Genomic DNA, 22435 nt, shown 5'->3' on the forward strand with positions numbered 1-22435 from the left:
CTCTGAACTAATTATTATTATTATTTATTTATTTTAAAATAATAATAATAATAAAAAAAAAGACATCAACAACTCCACCAAATTCACACCCACTGGGAAGATACAATCCAAATAAAGCAATTATTGCCAAAATCAGTAGCTTCATTACTCTACGTCTAACCCTATTATAAATTAATTTTTTTTTTCGAATTTTATTTATTAGGTTTATTGTTGCACTAAAAATTAATATTATGCTATGTTCACAAATTCCCAGAAAAGTTGAATCTGTAATGCAGAATGGGAAATTATTATTTTAATTCTGTGGAATTAGTATTATAAAAATAGTGTATTCAATCAATTAACATATAATTGTTCGTAGGAGTATTTAATGCCTTCCCTACACCTATATCTATATATATATATATATATATTAGGACATAAATATACGTTATAATGTAAGATATGAAACTTTATATTATAAAGTCAAAAAAGATTCAAATTTTTAAAAACAAAATCAAATGTAAAATGTGCGACATGATTCACTTTATCGAGGTCCCCCCCCCCGCCCCAAACCCACTTGTTCTTCTCACTGAGCTCTCTCGCTCGTCTTCCTCTTCCTCCCAGTACAAACTCACTCTTTAATATTTGCAGAAATCGCTGATTCAGAAACGAATCTGCAACCAAAATGCGTCTTCTTCCTCTTCTTCTCCTTTGTCTTCTGCAACTTCACATTCACCATTGTTGTTCAGCTCGTGTTTCTGAGTATCGAGCTCTGCTCTCGCTTAGAACCTCCATTTCTGGTGACCCCAAATCCTCGCTCTCTTCGTGGAATGCTTCCACCAGTCACTGTACTTGGTTTGGGGTTACTTGCGATGTTCGTCGCCATGTCACTGCCCTTGACCTCTCTGGTCTCGGACTTTCTGGTTCTCTTTCACCTGATGTTGCCTATTTGAGGTTTCTAACTAATCTTTCTCTTGCGTCCAATGATTTCTCTGGTCCAATCCCGCCGGAGATTTCTTCCATTTCTTCTCTTCGGTTCCTTAACCTGTCTAATAATGTCTTCGATGGGTCGTTCCCTACGCAGCTTTCGCAGCTTCGGAATCTGCAGGTTCTTGATTTGTATAACAACAATATGACTGGGGATTTCCCCATTGTCGTTACTGAAATGATGACCCTCCGCCATTTGCATTTGGGTGGAAATTTCTTCGCCGGAGCGATTCCGCCGGAAGTCGGTCGGATGGAGTCCTTGGAGTACTTTGCGGTTTCTGGTAACGAACTCGGCGGTTCCATACCGCCGGAAATCGGGAACTTGACGAATCTTCGTGAGCTTTACATTGGCTACTTCAACGCGTACGTCGGCGGGATTCCGGCTGAGATTGGGAATTTGTCGGAGTTGGTACGGTTGGACGCGGCCAACTGTGGACTCTCTGGTCGGATTCCGCCGGAGCTCGGAAAGCTGAAGAACCTGGATACGCTGTTTCTTCAAGTAAATGGTCTATCTGGGCCATTGACGCCGGAGATTGGAGAGTTGAATGGCTTGAAATCGTTGGATTTGTCGAACAATATGCTTGTGGGTGAGATTCCCAGCTCGTTCTCCGAGCTCAAGAACTTGACGCTGTTGAATCTGTTTAGAAACAAGCTTCATGGAGCGATTCCTTCCTTTATTGGGGACTTGCNAAAGCTGGAGGTGTTGCAGTTATGGGAGAATAATTTCACGGAAGCGATTCCACAGAACCTGGGCAAGAACGGAATGCTTCAGATTTTGGATCTTTCTTCCAACAAGCTCACCGGAAATCTTCCTCCCGATATGTGCTACGGTAATCGCCTTCAAACTCTCATCGCATTGAGCAATTTCTTGTTTGGTCCAATCCCAGAGTCGCTAGGCAAATGTGTTTCGCTTAATCGGATTCGTATGGGGGATAATTTTCTTAATGGATCTATCCCAAAGGGGCTTCTCAGTCTGCCGGACCTCTCTCAGGTCGAGTTACAGGACAATTACCTCTCCGGCGAGTTCCCTGTAACCGATTCAATCTCACTCAATCTGGGCCAGATTAGTCTCTCGAACAACCGCCTCTCCGGGTCGATTCCACCCACCATCGGCAACTTCTCCGGCGTCCAGAAACTGCTCCTCGACGGAAATAAATTCTCCGGTCAAATCCCACCTGAGATTGGGCGGTTACAGCAACTTTCAAAGATTGATTTCAGTAACAACAAGTTTTCAGGTCCAATCGCACCGGAGATTAGCCAATGCAAGCTGCTAACCTTCGTCGATCTCAGTCGGAACGAGCTCTCGGGTGAAATTCCAAACGAGATTACGAGTATGAGAATCTTGAATTACCTAAATCTTTCAAAAAACCATTTAATCGGTGGAATCCCATCTTCCATAGCCAGTATGCAGAGTTTGACCTCTGTGGATTTCTCATACAACAACCTCTCCGGCTTAGTTCCGGGAAGTGGGCAATTCAGCTACTTCAATTACACATCGTTCCTGGGCAATCCTGATCTCTGCGGCCCATATTTAGGACCATGCAAAGATGGGGTCGCCAATAGCAATTACCAACAACATGTAAAAGGTCCCTTCTCTGCTTCCCTCAAGCTCCTCCTTGTAATTGGTCTGCTTCTTTGCTCAATTGCATTTGCAGTGGCTGCAATCATCAAAGCTCGATCATTGAAGAGAGCCAGTGAGTCTCGGGCTTGGAAATTAACATCCTTCCAACGCCTAGATTTCACAGTTGATGATGTTCTTGATTGCTTGAAAGAGGACAACATCATTGGAAAAGGAGGTGCTGGAATTGTGTATAAAGGGGCGATGCCTAGTGGTGACCACGTCGCCGTCAAAAGACTGCCGGTGATGAGCCGAGGGTCTTCCCACGACCATGGATTCAACGCTGAGATACAAACTCTTGGGAGGATTCGACATAGACACATTGTTAGGCTATTGGGATTTTGTTCAAATCATGAGACAAATCTTTTGATTTATGAGTATATGCCTAATGGGAGCTTGGGGGAAGTTCTTCATGGGAAAAAAGGAGGTCACTTACAATGGGACACAAGGTATAAGATTGCCATTGAAGCTGCCAAAGGGCTTTGCTATCTCCATCATGATTGCTCGCCGCTCATTGTTCATCGAGATGTGAAATCAAATAACATACTTCTTGACACTAATTTCGAAGCTCATGTTGCTGATTTTGGCCTGGCCAAGTTCTTGCAGGATTCCGGCACTTCTGAGTGCATGTCTGCCATTGCTGGTTCTTATGGATATATTGCTCCAGGTATGATTCTAAGCTTGAACTTGTTCTGTCAATGATTTAATTTTCTGTGACTCTTAAATATGTTCTATACAACATTAGTGGTGATCAGCATTGGATGTTTTTGACTGATTCTGGACACTTTTCTGGCCTTTTTTTCTTTCAGAATACGCTTACACGCTGAAAGTTGACGAGAAGAGTGACGTGTATAGCTTTGGAGTTGTGCTCTTGGAGCTTGTTAGCGGAAGAAAACCAGTTGGAGAATTCGGGGACGGTGTTGACATAGTCCAATGGGTTAGAAAAATGACAGACTCAAACAAGGAAGAGGTAGTGAAAATCCTTGATCCAAGGCTCTCCTCCATCCCTCTCCATGAAGTGTCACACGTCTTCTACGTTGCAATGCTGTGCGTCGAAGAACAGGCGGTGGAGCGCCCGACGATGCGGGAAGTGATCCAAATCCTGTCGGAGGTCCCACAGCCACCATGTTCAAAACCAGGAGACTCAGCACTCCCAAACTCCTCACCACCACCACCAGCAGCGGCAGTAGCATTGGACCCTCCAACAACAGGAACCACGAACAAAAAGGACCAGCAGCCGCCACCGGATCTTCTTAGCATTTGAAGAAGAAGTTAATTGGGGTTGGTAGTGTGATTAAAAGTAGAAAAAGTCGAAGCAAGTAGTAAGGTTCAGGGGCTTGGTACTGCAATGTTGTTTTATTTGGCTTCCTTTTAATGCTATGCTCGTAATATGTTCAAAAGGTTTGTTTTTTAGTTTGTTTCATGTACAGTTGAGCAGTTGGGGGATATTTTGGTGTGACATTGTTGCTTTTTCCTAGACACAATGTTCAAGCATTTGCCGCACCCATCTTCTTCTTTTACTCAACTACTAAACACTTCCCTGTATTGAGTTTGTGTTTGTGTGGTTGAGCCTGACTTGATTGGCTATAAAACAAACCACCGACAAAAACGATTATTAGCGAGAGGTTTTTACATCCTTAAAGTAATGTTTCGTTTTCCTCTCTCATCGATGTGAGAAATGTTTGGCCCATAGATACAAGATCTCACAAAAACTAAAACAACCACAAATGGAAGCACTATTTTTTTTGGGTATTGATTTAGTTGTTTTTGTAATAATTGGAGTAATAGTCGAATGCGAAGCAACTCACATGGGTGGGAGGTGTCACGTTGCAATCTCATAATTTCAATACCAAAACATTAAATGACCAAAACCCTAAAGGAGAAGGATCAATCGTGGGACTTCAAAGAAGAAAGTTAAATCGCAGCATTCGTATTTCAAATCCTAATACGAAGCTAATAAATGTGTGTATTAAAATTAGAATATGTTAGAATTGGGTTGGTGGTATAAAGTAGGTAAATAAATAGTAAGGGCATTGAAAGGTCTAATAATAATAATAATAATTGATGGTATTAGTTTACATATAAGTTAAAACATTTTTCCATTTCCTCTTACTCATTCAATCAAAAATACCAAAAGGGGACCCAAAGTAAAAGACATAAACAGCAAAATCTGTCCATTCTTGAAAATGAAATATTTGTTGTTTTCATATAATTATCAAACCAGAATGTTAATCAAACATTCAAAGTGAAACAATATCAACCCACATTTTTGTCCGACTCATGAATTAAAAACCGACCAAATTCAATCAATTTATCAAATAAGATACTTCTAATAACTCTCATTTAATCCGTTACATATCACCTTTAATCTCACAATTTAAAAAATGTGGTCTCGATTTAGGTGAGATCCAATGTAAATCCAACTTTCTATTCACTCGTGGGATTCGGGCGGTCTAGGAGGGACCACCTCACCTTCTCTCTTCTCGAGAATCCATACATACCTTATCAGTATATGGACATCTACCTCTCGAGCATAGGTTTAGGTTCAGTATCTTCATAGCTTGAATATTGAAATGCATCAACCGGGAATCAAACCCAAATCTATACTGTAACAAGATACTATTCTACCACTAGACCACTATTACTAGTGTTTTTATAATAATTCACTCACCTTGGAACCCAAAGTTCTCGCAAACACACCTAGCTATAAGCTATCAAAATCTTCATAGCTTGAGTGTGAAACACACTAGCTGAGAACTAAATTTGGGTTTGGACCGTGGCAGGGTACTATTGGTGCGAAATAATATCGATGCTTCAAATTTGGTGGGCGTGGAGTGCATGGCCTACCTTTGAAAAAAATGGAAAGTAGAAAGAAAGTTGAAAGCATGAATACATTGGCATAGGAATTAAAATAAAGCATAAAGTTATAACGTGAATAATAACATTACTTTGAGAAGGCATGATGGAAATGGTAACAAATGGGGGCCACATGGTGTTAATCATAAGGCATCAAATGAAAACAATGATTTATAATATGTGCATGTGTGTGTGTATGGTAATGAAGGGATGAGTGACAGCATCATCATTTATTATGACCTTTAATTAATTATGCTCTTCTTTTTTCTCTCTAATTAAAGTCATAAACTTTACTACTTTTTTTTCTTTTTTCTTTTTTCTTTTTTAAATAATAATAATAATTATTATTATGTTCATTAATTTTTTCTACCTAACTATATAGGAAAAAAAAAATGTCCATTTGGCTATCTCCTTTAGTAGCACGTTATGAGCGTTGCATTTAATAGTTGGTCAACTGACACAATATTGTTAATTCTCTGTCTTATTTATTAGTTTCAATAGCTTGAGGCTTTAAATGGAATGGCTCTTCGGAAGTGGGAGTGATTTGATGGGCCCAACATTGGCCCAAACCAATATTACGAGGGAAACACTAAAGCCCAATACAAAAAGAAGAGAGCCCATTATGGATGGGTATTCGACTTCAACTGGACCACGTAACATGGGCTTCCACAAATACGTCTTCTTTTCAATTCTTTTTTCCATTTCAGCTCAAGAAATTGACAAAGATTTATGTAAGTTTAAAACCCACCAAACTTTCAAAACCCATTTTTCATACAAAAACAGCTAACAAATATATGTCCAAGTGTCTCTGTTCCATGAACATGCTTTATGATATTGTTTACTTTGAGCCTAAAAGTCTCGTGGTTTATAAGCCATTGATTATGGACCCAAATCTTGAAATCTTATATAAGTTATAAAAAATAAAAAAAAATTCAAAGGATGGAGAGGAAAAAGAAATATATAAATATATATAAAGTGAAATTATGAAGGAAGATGAGTTCCCCCTCTTCCTCCTCCTTCCATCTTAAAATCAAAATTCAAAAGAAATGACAAACAGAAAGCATTCAAAATTTGTATGCAAAAAGATGAGATTTTTTGCCATTATTCTCCTTCTGCAGCTGCAAATTCTGCAACTTTACTTTTCCCCTGCCTTCTCTGCATCCCTGACTGAATCACAGGCCCTTCTCTCCTTCAAAAACTCCATCTCCGATGACCCTCGATCTTCTCTATCCTCCTGGAACGCCGACGTCGCCCCCTGTACCTGGGCTCGCGTCACATGCGACGTCCGTGGCCATGTCCTCGCCCTCCACCTCTCTTCTCTCGACCTTTCCGGCACCCTTTCTCCTCATCTTGCCTCTCTTCCATTTCTCACTAATGTTTCCTTCCAACTCAACAAATTCTCCGGCGGAATCCCCCCGGAGTTTGCCTCCATGTCTTCTCTCCGCCATCTTAATCTCTCTAGCAACCTCCTCAACGGCTCGATTCCTCGCGAGTTTTCGCAGCTGAAGAATCTACAAGTTCTCGATGTTTATAACAACAACATGACCGGCGTTTTCCCCAGAGTGGTCACTGAAATCCCCAATCTTCGCCATTTACACCTTGGGGGAAATTTCTTCTCCGGTCGAATCCCTCCGGAGATTGGACGCTTGCAGTTCTTGGAGTTTCTGGCGATTCATGGCAACGACCTTGAAGGTCCGATTCCGGCGACGATCGGAAACTTGACGAACCTTCGACAACTCTTCATTGGTTACTACAACACCTTCGTCGGTGGAATACCAGCGGCGATAGGAAACTTATCGGAGTTAGTTCTGTTAGATGCCGCGAGCTGTGGTTTGTCCGGAAAGTTCCCGCCGGAGCTCGGAAAGTTGCAGAAGCTCACTAAACTATTCCTTCAAGAAAATGCTCTGTCTGGATCATTAACAGACCTAGGAGGATTGAAGAACATACAATCATTGGATATATCATGCAATATGCTTGTTGGTGAAATACCCATCTCTTTTGCAGAGTTCAAGAACTTGACACTATTGCACCTTTTCGACAATAAGCTCTCCGGTGAGATTCCGGGATTCATGGGTGACCTCCCAAACTTAGAGATATTGCAATTATGGAACAATAATTTCACAGGTTCGATTCCTCGGAATTTGGGGAAGAACAGAATGCTTCTGATTCTCGATCTTGCTTTCAACCAGTTGACAGGCACAATTCCTTCTGAAATTTGCCATGGGAATCATCTTGAAGTTTTGATCCTTATGGGCAATTCCTTACATGGTTCCATCCCAGAATCGTTAGGAAATTGTCCATCACTTAGGCGTATACTTCTGTGGGGCAACGCTCTCAATGGATCAATTCCAAAGGGGCTATTGGGTTTGCCAAATCTCACTCAAATTGATTTGCACGACAATTTTCTCTCTGGAGAACTTCCCCTTACCGATTCAGTCTCTGTTAACCTTCTTCAGATTAGTTTATCCAACAATATGATATCTGGATCTTTGCCGCCCACCATCGGCAACCTTCTGGCTGTCCAGAAGCTTCTTCTTGATCGGAATAAGTTTTCCGGTGAGATTCCTTCGACGATTGGGAGATTACAGCAACTATCTCGGATAAATTTCAGCCAGAATAAATTCTCCGGTAGAATTGTGCCGGAGATAAGTGAGTGCAAGCACTTGATCTTCCTTGATCTTAGTGGAAATGAGCTTTCAGGTGAAATTCCTAATAATATTACCAACATGAAATTATTGACATACATGAATCTTTCAAGAAACCATTTGGTTGGGTCAATTCCTGCTTCCATAGTTCATATGCAGAGCTTAACTTCCGTGGATTTTTCATATAACAATCTCTCTGGTTTGGTTTTGGGAACTGGGCAATTTGGTTACTTCAATTACACATCATTTCTTGGCAACCCTTATCTCTGTGGAGCCTATTTAGGGCCTTGCAATCATCAAGAACATATGAAGCTCTCCCTCTCAACTCCTCTCAGGCTCCTCCTAGTTTTTGGATCTTTTTTCTGTTTATTTGCCTTGACTGTTGCTTTGATCTTCAAAGTTCGGTCATTGAGGAGAGCAAGGGAGTTTCAAGGATGGAGATTAACAGCCTTCCAACGCTTGGGTTTCTCGGTTGATGAGGTCTTGAATTGCCTTAAGAAGGAAAATGCTATTGCAAAAGGAGGTTATGGCACAGTATATGAAGGAGTGATGCCTAGTGGTGATCAGGTCACTGTGAAGAGACTTCCAAAGATGAGCGATGGGTGTTCTAATGACGACGGGTTCGATACCGAGATACAAGCTCTTGGGAGGATTCGACACCGTCACGTTGTTAGATTATTGGGTTTTTGTTCAAACCATGACACTGGTCTTTTGGTATATGAGTACATGCCTAATGGGAACCTCTATGAGGTTCTTCATGGCAAGAAAGGAGGCCACTTGCTTTGGGATACAAGGTACAAGATAGCCATTGGAATTGCGAATGGACTCTGCTACCTTCACCACCATTGCTCACCGCCGATCGTTCATCGAGATGTGAAATCGAACAACATTATGCTGGACACCAATTTTGATCCTCAGCTTGCCAATTCTGGGCTCGCGAAGTTCTTACAAGATTCGGGCGCATTGGATCGATCAGCTCTTGCACCAGGTATGACAATAAGTTTGAGCTTACAAAAATTCAGGTATCTGTTGAATCACTTGAAGAGCTTGTCTTATCTTTCAATACAGTGATATCTGCTGAATAATGTCTATACAGCTTATATTTTGAAAACTGAGCTTTTAAGATAGACACGTTTTAAAATCTCGAGAGAAAGCTCATAGGAGAAAGTCCAAAGAAGACAATATTTGCTAGCGGTATACTTGAACGGTTACAAATGGTATCAGAGCAAGATACCAGATGGCGTGCCAGCGAGGATGCTTGACCCTCAAGGAGGGTGGATTGTGAGATCCCACATTAGTTGGAGAGGGGAGCGAAACATTCTTTATAAGGATGTGAAAACCCCTCTCAAGAAGACGCGTTGTAAAAATCTTGAGGAGAAACCCAAAAGGGAAAGTCCAAAGATGACAATATTTGCTAGTGGTGGGTTTAGATGGTTACAATTAGTCTATACACAATCAATCAACAAGTGATTGCTGGTTGATAAATGATGTTGTAGCAGACCTGATGAATGTGATAAATGGGATGATATTCTTTTCTTGCAGAACATGTCGACGAGAAGTGGGATGTATATAGCTTTGGCGTCGTCCTCTTCGAACTTGTTAGCGATAGGAATCCAGTTGGTGAATTAAGTGACGGTGTGGACATAGTCGAATGGGTTAGAAAAATGACGAACTCAGAAGAGGAAGGAATACATAAAATGGTTGATCAAAGACTCTCTTGTGTCCCCCTCGACGAGGTGATGCACGTTCTCAATGTCGCCATGCTCTGCACTGAAGAAGAAGCAGCAAAGCGCCCCACGATGCAGGAAGTCGTGCGAATCTTATCGGAGCATCAGCAACAATGATTCTTAAACGAGGTAGAGATAGCTGAATCACGATCATAGTGTTCAGTTGAACACGAGAAGTTACTGTTTTAGAGTTTCCTGTGCTAGAACAAAAAGCAAGCATTATGCATTCAGAGGCAGCCTTGTCTCTTGAAGCATGTGTCTGCCGGTGTGTGTCTGCTTTTTGGGGTTTTTGTTGGGATGGGACGGGCTATGGCATCCTCCTACTGTGCGATGTACTGCTAGTGGTACCATCTCCCACTACATAAACACACTGCTTTTTCAGTATTGTTCACCTTCTGTACTTGTACTAAAAAACACTCATGAATTTGAATGAATTTGAGTTTTCTTATCCCTTTCATAAGATCCTAACCACTCCAAAGTTAAAAGCATGCTTTAATTAGAGTGATTATATGTTGAACAAATACTTAAAAAATTTCTTAAGAAACATGTAAGTGAAAACAAAACATGAGAATGTATAAAAATATCGGGATGATTGAGTGTCGAATATCGAGATATGAGAAAAAGAAAAATAAAAAATAATATGCTAGTGGAAGCATTATTAGTATTCCACTAAATGGGCCAACAAGCATCATATGAGATGAAGATCGAAGCCACTAAATTGTGCGTTACTCAAGCACACCTTTTATCTTCTAACGTTGATTTCCAAAGGAAAAGTGAACTAAAAAGGATAAGCATTTATGTTCTAGAATGGTCAGCTTGGTTATTAGGTCTAAGTCATGGGAATGGCATTATTGCAAACATCAAGCAGTCTCCTTCCACTTACCGAATAATTTCAACTCCCCTCATCATTCATTTCCTTTACAAAAATCAACAGTCTCATTATACGCAATCATGTTCTATCTTCTATCATATTCTTTGAATCGGATACCAAACTCGAATTCTAAGTACCAAAATGATATATTAAAGACAACCCATCAATCTCATAGACGACATTCTAACCCAACTGTTTTGGTTGTCGACATGGAGGCGATATCACCTGCAGATTGTTTTATTAAATACTTGGTGGTGTGGTTTCATTTCAATCAACTTCAATCTCTAAGAAAGCATACAGTATAAGTACGTACTCGATCTATAAGAGACGAAGTATTTCTATTTAAACTATGGTGATTGGCAACTCTTCAGCTCCTGATGAAGGAAACTCCCTTCTCAATGCTTCCTGCCAACTCTTTCTTCGCTTTCTCCAACCCAATCCTGTCAATCAATATCCCAACTCATTCAAACTCAATGATCCACAATGAGTACTGAAATTTGATTCTTATGTTAAATTTTCATAACTGGCTATCACATACCTCTCGTATTCGTTTAGTGGGCCAAGGGAGTATACTTCTTCGACACCAGTGCGACCGAGTCGTACTTTGGTTGCAAAGAATGGAAGTTCGGTCACCTATACCAACAAACAATCATATAAGATGAATATTATCCAAACTATTAAAGAAAGGAAAATAGCGATAACTTCAACAAAAAATGCATACCTGAGAAGACACAAACGCACATTCGACAACACCAGCATCTCCTCTTAAGCCCCTAAGACAAGCATCTGCAAACTTAACAGCAGCATAAGCCTGCACATTTTAACCATGAACTAGTCAAAACAACATGTCTTAGTTTCTCTATTTTTTAGATTCATGGTAGCCTAAAAATATAGTCCAGTAGACGATGACGAGATTGATCTAATAAGCAACTGACCATTGAGAGAGTTGCTGAACCAGCTCCTGCTTTAGCCTGCAGACAATGTCAAGATTGGTCTAATAAGATGTTTTAGTGTTGATAAGAATACAGCAGGATAGATTCAATGAACGTAAAAATCTCGAAAGAGGTTCGGGCATTTGCAAACAAGTATTGTCAAATTGCAGTTTATGAAGATCAATCTAATTTGTGCCCCATCCAACTAACTATCAGCATATTCGAACTTCACAGATGATAAATAATTATTCTTCCTTCATCAAATGATATCTCATAAAACTTCAGGAAACAAAGAACAAATTAACTTGGAGTGGTGAGAAATACATATATGTGCTTCATGTAGCAGGATCTAACCATTAATGGGAGAATACAAGTCTGATTCTACATGATGAAGCAGATGCTTCATCCAAACCTATATAATATACTCAGTTCATTATTTCCCTGCCATTTATAAATGCATCTAACCGTTTAATGTTGTTTATTGATAATTAATGTGTCGGTACACAAACAAGCACATGCACTGGTACTTCTCCATTTTGCTATTAGGGTTGTTTAATAAAATGCATAGTTGTAGTAGATATTAAGTACCTCGACAACTTCTGTTCCCCCATTTTGGATCCTATCAGTCAGGTAGTTGATCTCTTCTTGTGTGAATGAGCTTGGAGGCTTGACCTATACACAGAGGCACGAACAACTAAATGAAAACTTAGTATGCAGATCAAGAACATTATGAGTTCAAACCAAATCAGAAACCCTCGCAAACCTGAGATAGAAGGGGCAAAATGGTTACACCAGCATGACCACCAACGACTGGAACATCGACATCCCGAGGATCAAGACCCAATACTTCTGCCTGACAAAGACAAAATAACAAGAAGGCATGACATAGGTTATTGAGATAAAACACTGATTCTGTAACATCTCAAGCCTACCACTGGTAGATATTGGCCTCTCTGGGCTTTCCCCTCAAGGTTTTAAAATGCATTTGCTAAAAAGAGGATTCCACACCCATTATAAAGAATGCTCTGTTCTCCTCCACAACCGATGTAGGATCTCACATATCCCAATACTGTTGAATAGATTTCTTAAAGTAGCAACAAGAAAGCCAAAAGTAATGACATCTAAATTCTATTTAAACAGTTAATTAATTGACGAAATGGTTGCAACAGCTACATTGAATTTTAAGTTTCATGCTTATCTATGCTCCAAAATTACAGCATGAACTTAAAAAAATAGAAACGAGATTAGTCGACTATTATTACATACCACAAAGGTATTGGCTCTGACAACATCGAGCATCGTAACTCCCAGAAGTCGCTTTGGATCATAAGTTCCAGCCTTCTTGAAAACTTCAGCTGCAATGGGCACGGTGGAGTTCACAGGATTACTGATCAGGTTGACAATGGCTCTTGGACAACACTTCGCAATCCCTTCACAGAGAGTCTTGACAATTCCAGCATTAATTTTGAACAGATCATCTCTTGTCATTCCTGGTTTTCGGGGAACTCCTGCAGGGATTATAACAAGATCCATGCCAGTAAGCGCAGCCTCCAGCTGCTGCTGCCCCAAGAATCCACGCACCTAAATTTTCAGAAATATTCTCAATATGCTATCTATTTCACTTCAAGAACTCAAAACTTGCAAAGCCACTCGACCAAAACGAATCATAGAAACAAATTTCCTATTTCAAATGAGAAAGAACCACAGTTTCTTCACAGTAACTGAAATCTCTTAAAAGTTCATATCCCATAGTACGTTCTAATTCCAAATTGTACAGGTAAAAAAAAAAAAAAAAAACGCACCACAGCACCAGTGTCCATGTGACTGATATCAGCGGTGACGCCAGGGGCATTGACGACATCATACAGATGTAGAACAGAGACCAGAGGATTCATCTTCATCAGCATGGCAAGGGGCTGGCCAATGCCACCGGCGGCCCCAAGTATTGCGACTCTAAACCCGGGAGCTCCGCCTTTCGCCCGGCAATTCGCCCTCCTCAAAACAGAACCTTCCTCCATCTATCCGAACACAATCAAAATCAAAACAAATAAGCGATAAAAACCAAATTAACCGACCATAACGAGCAAGTACGATCACTTGATCCACATCAAAATCCCAGGTGGGTTGTTGAATTATATCCCAGTGCTTCCAATTTCACAATGACTCGAAAAAACTTCATAAAAATCGGTGAAATCAACAAGGCATAATTAGAACCTGAGACTTGGGAGGTTGAAGATGCGCAGAGATTCGAGCAATGCGTTCGTTGACATCCGGAATCGGCTTCATAATTAATTCCCGAATCAGAAAACAAACCCACCGTCTTAGAATCAGAAACCTTTCGAGATTTGATGTTGCGAAGAGGCAAATACTTGGCGGCTTAAATTATGGAGTACCAAAATAAACAAATGGTTGGGAAACGTGAAGCAAGGCCATGCCCAATCTTATCTTACCCAAATTTCAAACACGTGTCAAGTTCCCAGTTTCTGGACCCCAATAACGGGCCCTTGACAAAACCAGAGCTGGGTCAAATCATCGTCCTAAGTCCAACTTCAATGTGGATCTCTAGGTTGTTTTCCATGGGCCAACGAATCCAATTTATGGGCCGAATAATTTTGTTTGATGGGCCGGCTCGGTCAGTAAGCCCAGATAATTTTACATCCGGTCCATAGTGAAATGAGTTTTTATCTTAAATTTTTAATATGGTTATTAGAAAAAGAAAGAAAGAAAGAAAAACCATATATATTATATATGACATAATAAATAGGTTACAACATGAATTATTTTAGTATAGTGACGTACTAAATATATAATTAGGAATAGATTGGAATTCTTAAATATTATATATGACATAATAAATAGGTTACAAATTATTCCCAACCATCCCACATTGTAATATTATAAATATTTAAATGAATTCGTAGACTTGACCAAGTTAAGTAGCTTCTATTAGTTATTTAATTAGCAATACATACATTAATTTGAAGAAAGCTTTAAATTCAAAATGCAATCATTAAATAAGGTTGTTGCTCTAACAAATTATAAATCATAATCACCTCTTTAAACAGAGATAACTTTCCATCGTAATAAATAAATAAAGTGCGGTTGTTCCCAGGCGAGATGGTGGTGTGTTTCTAGAAGGGTAATTCGTTTTTTCTTAAACCCACTTATTCTCTCTCTCTCTATATATATATGTGTGTGTATATATTATTCGAGTGTGTGCATTTGAGCTGGCTGGCTTATTTGGAATGAACCCCCAAAAGACAAAAACCCATGCTTTTTTTCCCAAACTGAGGCGAGGAACATAGCCTTATAAATTGCATGTGAATTCCATGGCATCTCTCATCAATATCTTATACTCAAAATCGATTTGATTTGATCGATAAAGCGCGTTGCGTTGAAGAGAAAAAATGGTAGAATCGAGAAGCGGCCGTCACCGGGCATATGGAGCGACTTCCATGCCTTTCTCCTCCGTCTATATAAACCAGGTTCTTTTTTGTTCTAATGATCTATGTATGTATGTATGTATGTTTGTGTCTCAATCCCCCCTCATGTTGTTGTGTAATTTTTAGATAGATGGAGCCCATTTCTGCAAAATCAAAAGGGGTTGAGAGAAATGTGAAGATCTTGAGATCCATCTCGGGCATGGCAGACAGGACGAAGCCAGGCAGAAACAGCAAGAACTGGAAGAAGAAAGGGGTTGTATTTTTTCCTTCTTGGGTCATTTAATTTCTTGGAACTTTATTTATTTTTGTTGGGTTTTTGGAATTTAATAATTTTTTTTGGGAGGGAGGATCAATCCCAGAACACAAATGCTTTAATTTGCGTGGATTGATTGTGATCCAACCCAAGATCGATTGCATAAAATTTCAGAATCTGTTTCTTTTTCTCTTTCTATCTCTAAGCTCTAAGCTTTTATTTTGTAGAGAGAATAAGTTGGAAATGGAACAAAGCCTTAGATTGTCAGAAGAACCAATTTTTTTGCATCTGTGGTTGCAGCTGTAATTTATTTATTTTTTTTGTCCTAAAATACTTAATACTGAAAATCTAATTCATAGGTTTTTATTTTCTATAAATGATGGGCTGGAAAAAAAAAAAACTAGGCTTTAATTTATAATTATTGAGAGACATTAAGCCTAATGATAAAGATGTCCGACTTTATATATATTTAAAAAAAAAATACTTATTTGTTCTTTGAATTTATTTTCAAATAATGTCGGGGAGTGATTGCAATGGGCCATTCAATAAATTTAATACAAATTCGGTGTCACGTCTTCATTCACCAACATAGTAACATGAATCAACTGGCTTTAAACGAGATTATTTTCTGTTAAAATAAGTATCATGTGTTGAACAAGATCATCTTTTATGCCTGATTAAGTAAATATCTATATATTATTAAAATACAAAGTAATACTTCTATTTAGTTTGATGTCATTTTAGTGTCAGCATTAATTTAAATATCATATTTATCAAACGCATAATCTTATACACAAATGTGGAGCGTCGAGACATTTCAACCACATATATGTCCGAATTCTTGGTTCAATTAAATTTGGTCTTTCTGTCTAGTTTAAGGGTTGCATCCCTTTCATTTTTGACTTGCGTCCGACCCCATACAACAACCGGCATGTTGTTTATCCATTAAAAAAAAAATGTATTTTTATTACATTTAATTATGGAGGGAAATCTAAATAAATATATATATATATATTACTTCTAACAATATGGATAGGTGGGAACATTAGAATTTATGAGTTTTGGATTAACGGCTGAGATTAGCTTGGCAAATCCAGACAAATATTTAATTTAGTCATACAATTATTATAATGTGTAATAAAATAATATCGCGTCTGGGCGGCCCCACATTACAATACCAACCGAACCCAGCGGTTCAAATCGATTTGAAATTTGAACGTCAGGCACCAACGACAAAGCTACGGCGTGCGGTTAATGTTGAGATATAAAGGTCGAACCCCTGTACTGAACAGCTGAGCTGGCACTCTTTAACCATTTTATTTATTAACCACGGTAAACTAACCAGGGTTGAAACTCCCACGTGCCTCAATCCCAGTCCTACCGCCACTCGCCACTTCCCACCTGCCATTCTTCCCTTTCTATAAAACGCCCCCAACAACGCGCCTCCTATTCACATTTCCGCTCCCTTGGAGAAGCGTCTTCATAAACGCTACTCTGTTTCTCTTCGTTTTCTTCCTCGTCTTCTATTCTCTGTTTCACTTTTCTTCTCCATTTCCAAGCCACAATGAGAGAGTGCATTTCCGTCCACATTGGTCAGGCCGGTATTCAGGTCGGCAATGCCTGCTGGGAACTTTACTGCTTGGAGCATGGCATTCAGGTTTTGATCTCTTCCTTGTTTTTGATTTGAGTGGCTGTCTAGAAATGCTTGGCGTTATCTGTATGTAAATGGTGAGATCTAGAGTTTTGATGTGTGAGTTTATCGGCATTTCCCAGATCTCGTGTTCTTTTGTCTCCTAATTGGTGTAACGGTGTTTTTACTTGAGAATACATCAACGGGCCTTGGCATTAAGTAGATCGACTACATTACACTTCAATTGCTACTTCTTGGAACCCCACTTCGAACATCTGTCTAGATCGTCGCATATTTATGCTCTGTGGTGTGCTTTGTTTTATATCCGAATATATCCGGGTTTTTAGAGTCTTTTGGATATATTCGTAACAATAAAGTTTTAACTGCCCTATTTGAATTGGCTTATGAATTAGTTTGAGGTGTTCTTCGATCAATCTGTTTCTAAAGGGTACCAGTCCTGTTCTGGGTATGCGTGTTTCCATCGACTTCTATTTTCTGAAGGTTTTTTTTCTTTCACCTCATGGGCTCTGTTTAAGTGAGCCTGCCATTGAGGAAGAAGTTTTGGAATTAACTTAACGAGGGATCTGGAATGGCTCTTCAGTTAATCACTGAATGTACTTTGCAACTGTTAACAACTGAAATCTGATGTCTTTCACCTGTCTCCCTTCAGCCCGATGGACAGATGCCAAGTGACAAGACCGTTGGTGGGGGTGATGACGCCTTCAACACCTTCTTCAGTGAGACTGGTGCTGGGAAGCATGTACCTCGCGCTGTCTTTGTAGATCTTGAGCCAACTGTCATTGATGAAGTCAGGACTGGGACATACCGCCAACTCTTCCACCCTGAACAGCTTATCAGTGGCAAGGAAGACGCTGCTAACAACTTTGCTCGTGGCCACTATACCAGTAATTCTTCTTTTCCTCATTACAGTTATAAATTACTCCCCGCTAACCATTCTGTGGTTTAACGTGTTTCTCCATTTGTTCTACAGTCGGTAAAGAGATTGTTGATCTCTGCTTGGATCGTATCAGAAAGCTTGCGGACAATTGCACTGGTCTTCAAGGTTTCCTCGTTTTCAATGCTGTGGGTGGAGGAACGGGTTCTGGTCTTGGATCCCTTCTGTTGGAACGTCTTTCCGTGGACTATGGAAAGAAATCCAAGCTTGGATTTACTGTTTACCCCTCACCGCAGGTGTCGACATCTGTTGTCGAGCCTTACAACAGTGTCCTTTCAACCCATTCGCTTTTGGAGCACACTGATGTTGCTGTGCTCCTTGATAACGAGGCCATCTATGATATATGTAGGCGCTCCCTTGACATTGATCGCCCCACCTACCAGAACCTTAATCGCTTGATTTCTCAGGTAAAAGCATTTTTTTTTTCATTGTCTAAATCATGGAATTTGAAGGCCTAAATACTCACATTATGTTGAAATTCCAGGTGATATCATCTTTGACTGCGTCTCTGAGGTTTGACGGTGCACTGAATGTGGACGTTACTGAATTCCAGACAAATCTGGTCCCATACCCTAGGATTCACTTCATGCTTTCATCTTATGCCCCTGTGATTTCAGCCGAGAAGGCCTATCATGAGCAACTCTCAGTTGCGGAGATCACCAACAGTGCATTCGAGCCCTCATCCATGATGGCCAAGTGTGACCCCCGCCATGGAAAATACATGGCCTGCTGTCTGATGTACAGAGGAGATGTGGTTCCAAAGGATGTGAACGCTGCGGTGGCTACTATAAAGACCAAACGAACCATCCAATTTGTTGACTGGTGCCCAACAGGATTCAAGTGTGGTATCAACTACCAGCCACCAACTGCCGTACCAGGCGGGGATCTGGCTAAGGTTCAGAGAGCTGTATGCATGATCTCAAACTCCACTAGTGTGGCAGAGGTGTTCTCTCGCATTGACCACAAATTTGATCTGATGTATGCAAAGAGAGCTTTCGTGCACTGGTATGTGGGTGAGGGTATGGAAGAAGGTGAGTTCTCTGAGGCGAGGGAGGACCTTGCTGCCTTGGAGAAGGACTATGAGGAAGTTGGTGCAGAGGCTGGTGATGATGAAGATGACGAGGGAGAAGACTATTAAGTTTGAAAACGAGTTGCATGTTTCCCTTTACTTTCTATGATCTGCGGTGTTGTTGCTATATGTTGTAATAGCCATGTGCTTCAGTTTGCAGTTGATGTTAATATTTTGGTAATGTGTCCGCTTGAGTGATGCAGATCATCGGTCATGTTGCTTTTATGGTATGGTATCCCTTAATTAGCAGTGCTGTATGAATAACTCTATTAAAAAACTTGGTTTCTTTCATTTCATGACTTGATGTCGAGTTTTAAGTCATTAGCGCCCACTCTTTATTTAATTCATTGGATTAAAATTAGGGCAGATTAAACTTGCATTAATCTAATCATAAAGTGGTACGGTATTGGGTGCAACGATTAAAAGCATATTCCCATGACGATCTTCTTTCTATTTGCCTCTAACTTTAAATCCTTCCCTCTCCTCTTCCAGTCCTTCGCATATTCATTTTTAATTCAGTTTAAGTGAGGGAAGGCTTAATTAGTTGTTTTACTTTTTAGACTCTGAACTTCCATTAGCTGTTTTCTTTTTCAATGCGATGGAAAAGGAAGAAGAACCCAAGTTTGCTTCTTTCCCCAATCTTGAACTCGACTCCCATGGAGTTTGGTACGTTTTTTCATTGTTTTCAAATGGGTTTTGTCTTTTCGCTTCGTTTCTGCATTTCCCCTATCTCCTTTTGATTGATTGATTGATTGTTTTCCATTAGCCGATCCTCTCTTGAAACGAGATGAGAATGGTTTTTGTTTGTGGGGTTTCGCCATTTTTTCTGGGTCTTTTGAGTTTGATTTGATGGTAATTGAAAATGCCACTGTTGTTAACAGAGTCGGAATGAGAAAAGCGTATCTGATGGGACAGATGAAGCAAAAAGCGCCAAATCTGGGTGCCACTCTTTGGAGAATGCGGCTCCGCAAAATCAGCGCTACACTACGCTTGTTCCAAGGGCACTCTACCAGCAACATGCAAGGGAAAGATCTTCACCGTTAGCCGTTTCTTCCGCCGTGAATGACCGGCTTCAGCCACCGCAAAACCTTGCCAATCTTCAGACCCCGTTGACACAGCAGCAGCAAGTTGTATTCTCCTTGCAACCCTTTTGGGTACAGCCGCACCCGAGCATTGCCCAACCTCAATGTTACCCTGTTGGATATCCAACATACCCTGGCTTTCCAGGTGAGTTTCACTTTCAAATCTCTTGCTTTGGTGGTGCAATTCTGTGGAGATTATTTAATCAATTAATGGGTGTTCTTCAAATCCTGGATTGAATGTGGTAGTAGTGACAGTTTCAGTCTGAACTTAACAGGTTCCTGAGATGCCTCAACATGGGGAGCTCAAACACAACCATTACTGTTTCCTGGGATGTCCAATTGTTCAAGAGCATCATATGGTTTTGTCTCTTCTAAATTTTGGTCTATGCCAGCTTCTAATTGTATTACATCTTCCTCTGTACAACCCCTTTCAAGAGGAGTCATCGAGCCCCTTGAAAAGCTTTCTAAGACTCATCAAAGACTCTGGGAAGCACAGGTTTGGCTTGAGTTTTCTCTTCAGTTTATTTTACACAACCTTTTTGTGACATTCCTCCTCAGTTGAAACATTCCTTATAAGAACGTGGATACCTCTCCTTAGCAGAAAGTGATACGTAGCGGGCTAAAATAAACAATATTCAGCAATACGTAGCGGGCTAAAATAAACAATATTCAGCAGTGGACTTGGGCTGTTACAAATGGCATCAAAGCCAGACAACAAGCGTGTGACAACGAAGACGCTGGCCCCAAGGAGGGTGGATTGTGAGATCCCACATGGGTTGGAGAGGGATACAAAACATTTCTTGTGAAAATATCTCCTTAACAGATGCGTTTTAAAATCGTGAAGCTGACGGTGATACGGGCTAAAACAGAACATGTTAGCGGTAAAGTTGGGGTGTTATAGTTTTTTAAATATTATCGTAATGGTTTTTTCCCTATTTGATGCAGTCTACAGAAAATGTTCAAATGTGGAATATGATTGGGCAGCTGCGAGAGGAATTAGCCGAGTGTAAGGGCAGATTGATCAAACTTGAAGCTGAAATTTCATCTTTCAGGTCAGCAGCAGCTACGGATGAGGCTGCCGTGGGAGTTGGAAATGGTGCCATTATGGTGAAGCGGAGGAGGTCGAAACGAGCAGTAGCCCCAGTTTGTTCACAACATTCATTGCAAACTCGGACTCGGATACGAAAGCCAAGAATGGGAAGAACAAAACCAAATGTTCTTGAAAAAGAAAGCTTGAATAAGGTGGATGATAAAGACAACAAAAATGAAGGCATTTCAGGTAGCATCACTAAAAACAATGGGATCATGGAGATTGGCGATGAACAACAATCTACACCAATGGAAATGTTAGCAGTCGAGGAACAACAAGGCGGAGCTTGAAACACAAAATGGCTCTTCCTGATGTGGAAAGCAAGTTCTAAATGATGAAATGTTGTTCGTTCTTCCTTCAAGAACAAGCAATTCCCAAATGAAACTGCCTGTGAATATGATAACACGGTATGAGGAGTTGTTATCTGGCACTGCATGTGAGTATGATGTCATCAATAATTGGTCATTTTCATGAGTTCATAAATTCTGGAAAAAGTTGGCAAGTTCTTGTGTCTGTGATCCGGGTACGGCGGAAGAATCTTTAATCAATTATTAATCATCGAAGATGACGATGGATAATTTAATTAAATTCCTGAATGAAGGAAATTCCTATGGATTAAAAATAATTATAGCCTTAATTAATGGTACATGAAATGTTTAGGAATCAACCCCTCATTTTGTCCTACTCTAAAGTCTTTCTCCTCTTGAAAATGAAATTCACTTCGAAGATACTCAACATCATCAACAAGTCGAAAACCTAAAGGTCAGTAAAGGTGTTCGATTCCAAGTTAAATTTTGATCGGCTCGATCCAACTCATTTATTGATTGGATTGAATATGAAAAATGACATTGATCAATCATGCTCACCCAATAACTAAACAACCACGAGTCCTTTAAGATTGTTTTGTTCTTTCCAAGATATCATAGAATTGTTTCAAACAAAACATGCTTAACTTTGAATCAGAGAGTCAAATTTAAATGTTGTGTCATAAATTTGACTATTTAAATTTGAGATGACTTGATCTAGACTCAAACAATGTGTAAGGCTTAGACTTGAACCAAGTTTGAATCTTTATCATTTAAAGTCTACCGACTCAATGATGACGAGTAGAAACTTTGTTTGATTTGGATGGCACCAAAACCAAACAAGGTCTTAATTAGAAAAAATAGATACCCATTTTGAAAAATCAAATTTTTATGTATACCCATTTGGTAAAATACAAAAATATCAAATGTTTTTCATAGTGCATCTTACCCATGTTGAATGTTGAAAGATCAAATTTTTATTCATCACATGAA

The 22435-nt window shown here is 39.9% G+C and overlaps 5 protein-coding genes across 6 annotated transcripts; 4 read left to right on the plus strand and 1 right to left on the minus strand.

Moving 5' to 3' along the window:
* Positions 1–514: 514 nt before the first annotated feature.
* LOC111497505 (leucine-rich repeat receptor-like serine/threonine-protein kinase BAM1) lies at positions 515–4087 on the plus strand. Its single transcript, XM_023148322.1, has 2 exons — positions 515–3251; positions 3394–4087. Exons 1-2 carry the CDS (start codon positions 665–667, stop codon positions 3846–3848), a joined length of 3042 nt encoding a protein of 1013 aa, XP_023004090.1. The 5' UTR covers positions 515–664; the 3' UTR covers positions 3849–4087.
* Positions 4088–6426: 2339 nt separating this feature from the next.
* On the plus strand, positions 6427–21050 carry LOC111496920 (leucine-rich repeat receptor-like serine/threonine-protein kinase BAM1). Of its 2 annotated transcripts, XR_002720534.1 has the most exons (4): positions 6427–9073; positions 9628–10083; positions 14182–14184; positions 21039–21050. XR_002720534.1 is itself a non-coding variant. In XM_023147491.1 (2 exons), the coding sequence occupies exons 1-2, from the start codon at positions 6487–6489 to the stop codon at positions 9927–9929; spliced, it is 2889 nt and encodes a 962-aa protein (XP_023003259.1). In that variant the 5' UTR covers positions 6427–6486; the 3' UTR covers positions 9930–10261. The 2 variants fall into 2 exon arrangements, 1 of the variants encoding a protein (XP_023003259.1); XM_023147491.1 differs by lacking the exons at positions 14182–14184; positions 21039–21050 and having other exon boundaries at positions 9628–10261.
* LOC111496925 (malate dehydrogenase, glyoxysomal) lies at positions 10692–14027 on the minus strand. The gene is made up of 9 exons (XM_023147495.1): positions 13830–14027; positions 13418–13633; positions 12882–13196; positions 12379–12468; positions 12204–12287; positions 11619–11654; positions 11405–11494; positions 11222–11316; positions 10692–11123 (listed from the first exon to the last, which is right to left on the minus strand). Exons 1-9 carry the CDS (start codon positions 13899–13901, stop codon positions 11051–11053), a joined length of 1071 nt encoding a protein of 356 aa, XP_023003263.1. The 5' UTR covers positions 13902–14027; the 3' UTR covers positions 10692–11050.
* On the plus strand, positions 16740–19261 carry LOC111496924 (tubulin alpha chain). Its single transcript, XM_023147494.1, has 4 exons — positions 16740–16968; positions 17612–17846; positions 17933–18303; positions 18381–19261. The coding sequence occupies exons 1-4, from the start codon at positions 16876–16878 to the stop codon at positions 19032–19034; spliced, it is 1353 nt and encodes a 450-aa protein (XP_023003262.1). The 5' UTR covers positions 16740–16875; the 3' UTR covers positions 19035–19261.
* Positions 19465–21602, plus strand: LOC111496926. The gene is made up of 5 exons (XM_023147497.1): positions 19465–19631; positions 19847–20192; positions 20323–20543; positions 20993–21301; positions 21371–21602. Exons 3-5 carry the CDS (start codon positions 20379–20381, stop codon positions 21425–21427), a joined length of 531 nt encoding a protein of 176 aa, XP_023003265.1. The 5' UTR covers positions 19465–19631; positions 19847–20192; positions 20323–20378; the 3' UTR covers positions 21428–21602.
* The last annotated feature ends 833 nt before the right edge of the window (positions 21603–22435 follow it).

The sequence above is a fragment of the Cucurbita maxima genome, unplaced genomic scaffold (assembly GCF_002738345.1).
Source record: "Cucurbita maxima cultivar Rimu unplaced genomic scaffold, Cmax_1.0 Cma_Scf00023, whole genome shotgun sequence".
NCBI lineage: Eukaryota > Viridiplantae > Streptophyta > Magnoliopsida > Cucurbitales > Cucurbitaceae > Cucurbita > Cucurbita maxima.